General features: G+C 60.8%; 1 protein-coding gene across 1 annotated transcript in view; it reads left to right on the top strand.

Annotated features, from left to right (window-relative positions):
• ILF2 (interleukin enhancer binding factor 2) overlaps nt 1–1000 on the top strand; it is a 3525-nt gene extending 2525 nt beyond the window's left edge. The window contains exons 9-12 of the mRNA XM_010150081.1: nt 116–177; nt 305–419; nt 493–583; nt 840–1000. Of these exons, the coding sequence (XP_010148383.1) occupies nt 116–177; nt 305–419; nt 493–583; nt 840–1000 (429 nt within the window). The remainder of the gene's footprint in view (nt 1–115; nt 178–304; nt 420–492; nt 584–839) is intronic.
• The last annotated feature ends 657 nt before the right edge of the window (nt 1001–1657 follow it).

Here is a 1657-nt window from a genome sequence, read left to right on the forward strand (position 1 = left end):
AGCCAACTGCCTGCACGTCCCTGGGCTCCGGCAGCAGCTGCCAGTGTTGGGATTTTGATGCTTCCTTTGCGGGAAGCTGCTCTCACCTTAACTCCCTCTTCCTTCACCTCTTCAGGGGCACTACGCCGTGATGAACAACCCCACCAGGCAGCCCCTGGCTCTCAACATCGCCTACAGGTCTGTCGCCGTTCCTTGACGGGACCCAAACCGGAGACAAAGCATATGATGTGCAAACTGCAGACTTTCTGCCTGTGTTTCTGTGCTGGAACTGTGCAGTCTTATCCTAAAGAGTGTTCTCCTGTAGGCGCTGCCTTCAGATCCTGGCCGCGGGGCTCTTCCTCCCTGGATCTGTCGGCATCACTGATCCCTGCGAGAGCGGCAACTTCAGAGTCCACACAGTCATGACCCTCGAGCAGCAGGTGAGCTGCCTCGTCTGCCACGGGCCAAGGGGCCGGAACCCGTCCGCGGTCTGACTCTTCCCCATCCTGGCAGGACATGGTGTGCTACACGGCGCAGACGCTCGTCCGGATCCTCTCGCACGGAGGCTACAGGAAAATCCTCGGTCAAGAGGGCGACGCCAGCTGTAAGTGGGGTCGGTGCTACGTGCGGGTCTTCCTCCGCACAGGCTGCAAACGTCTCGGTGGGGAAGCGGGGCTGGTTTTCTGCGTTGCCAGGAAAATTAAGGGCTTCAAGGAGAGGGGAGTCGCTCAACCCCAGAGCGGTGGGGAGGCGAGGTGGGGTGTTGTGCTTCCCTGGCACATCCTGGGGATGGGGCTCGTCTGAGGTCCCCCCGATGGTTCTTGGGGTGAGCTGCCCGCTCACTGCCCCTGCTTCTGCAGACCTGGCTTCCGAAATGTCCACCTGGGATGGAGTGATAGTGACACCTTCCGAGAAGGCTTATGAGAAGCCTCCGGAGAAGAAGGAAGGAGAAGAGGAAGAGGAGAATCAGGAAGAACCTGCTACAGGCGAGGAGGAGGAAAGCATGGAGACGCAGGAGTGACTCGCTCAGGTAAAGCCCGGCAGTGCCGCTGCCTGGGAGGAGGCAGCTCTGGGCAGGGGAGGGAACAGTCCCGGCTGCCTGCGCCCCAGGGCTGCGCTCCCCCCTCAGCAGCCCCTTTCTGCCCCTGCAGCAGGACCCCCTGGCTGTGGGGGTGAAGAACCAAGTTGAGAACCAGTCCTCGGCAAACGCAGCCAGCTGACGCGGCCTGTCCCTCGGGTGTGTTTTTGTAAGTTGCACATTAAAGTGTTTCCCCCTTTCCCGCGTGTTCTGTTTAGGGAGAAGATGCGCATAAGGAGGGGGTTCAAAAAACACCCGACAGCGGGAGGGGGTTCCAGGACTTGAAAGACCCCACTCAGGGGTGCTGAACCCTGACCCACTCTCTGCCGTCAGCGTAAGGCTGCGGCCGTGCCGCAGGAGCGTTACAGACTCACGCCACCCCACCAGCCCACAAACACGTGGTCGCTTTTATTACAGCGCCTACAAATCTAGAAATACAGTTTGGGGTCCCCTGGTTCTTTCAGCTGCAGCTGAAGAGCTGTGGCCTCACCGTGCAGGACGTTGCACCCCTCCCGTGCTGCAGGATACCTGCTCCCCTCGCTGTCCTTACAGGGTCACGCCCGTCACCGTCCGGGGCCGCTCCTGCTCCGGCCCAGCTCC

The sequence above is a fragment of the Eurypyga helias genome, unplaced genomic scaffold (assembly GCF_000690775.1).
Source record: "Eurypyga helias isolate BGI_N326 unplaced genomic scaffold, ASM69077v1 scaffold34240, whole genome shotgun sequence".
Lineage (NCBI taxonomy): Eukaryota > Metazoa > Chordata > Aves > Eurypygiformes > Eurypygidae > Eurypyga > Eurypyga helias.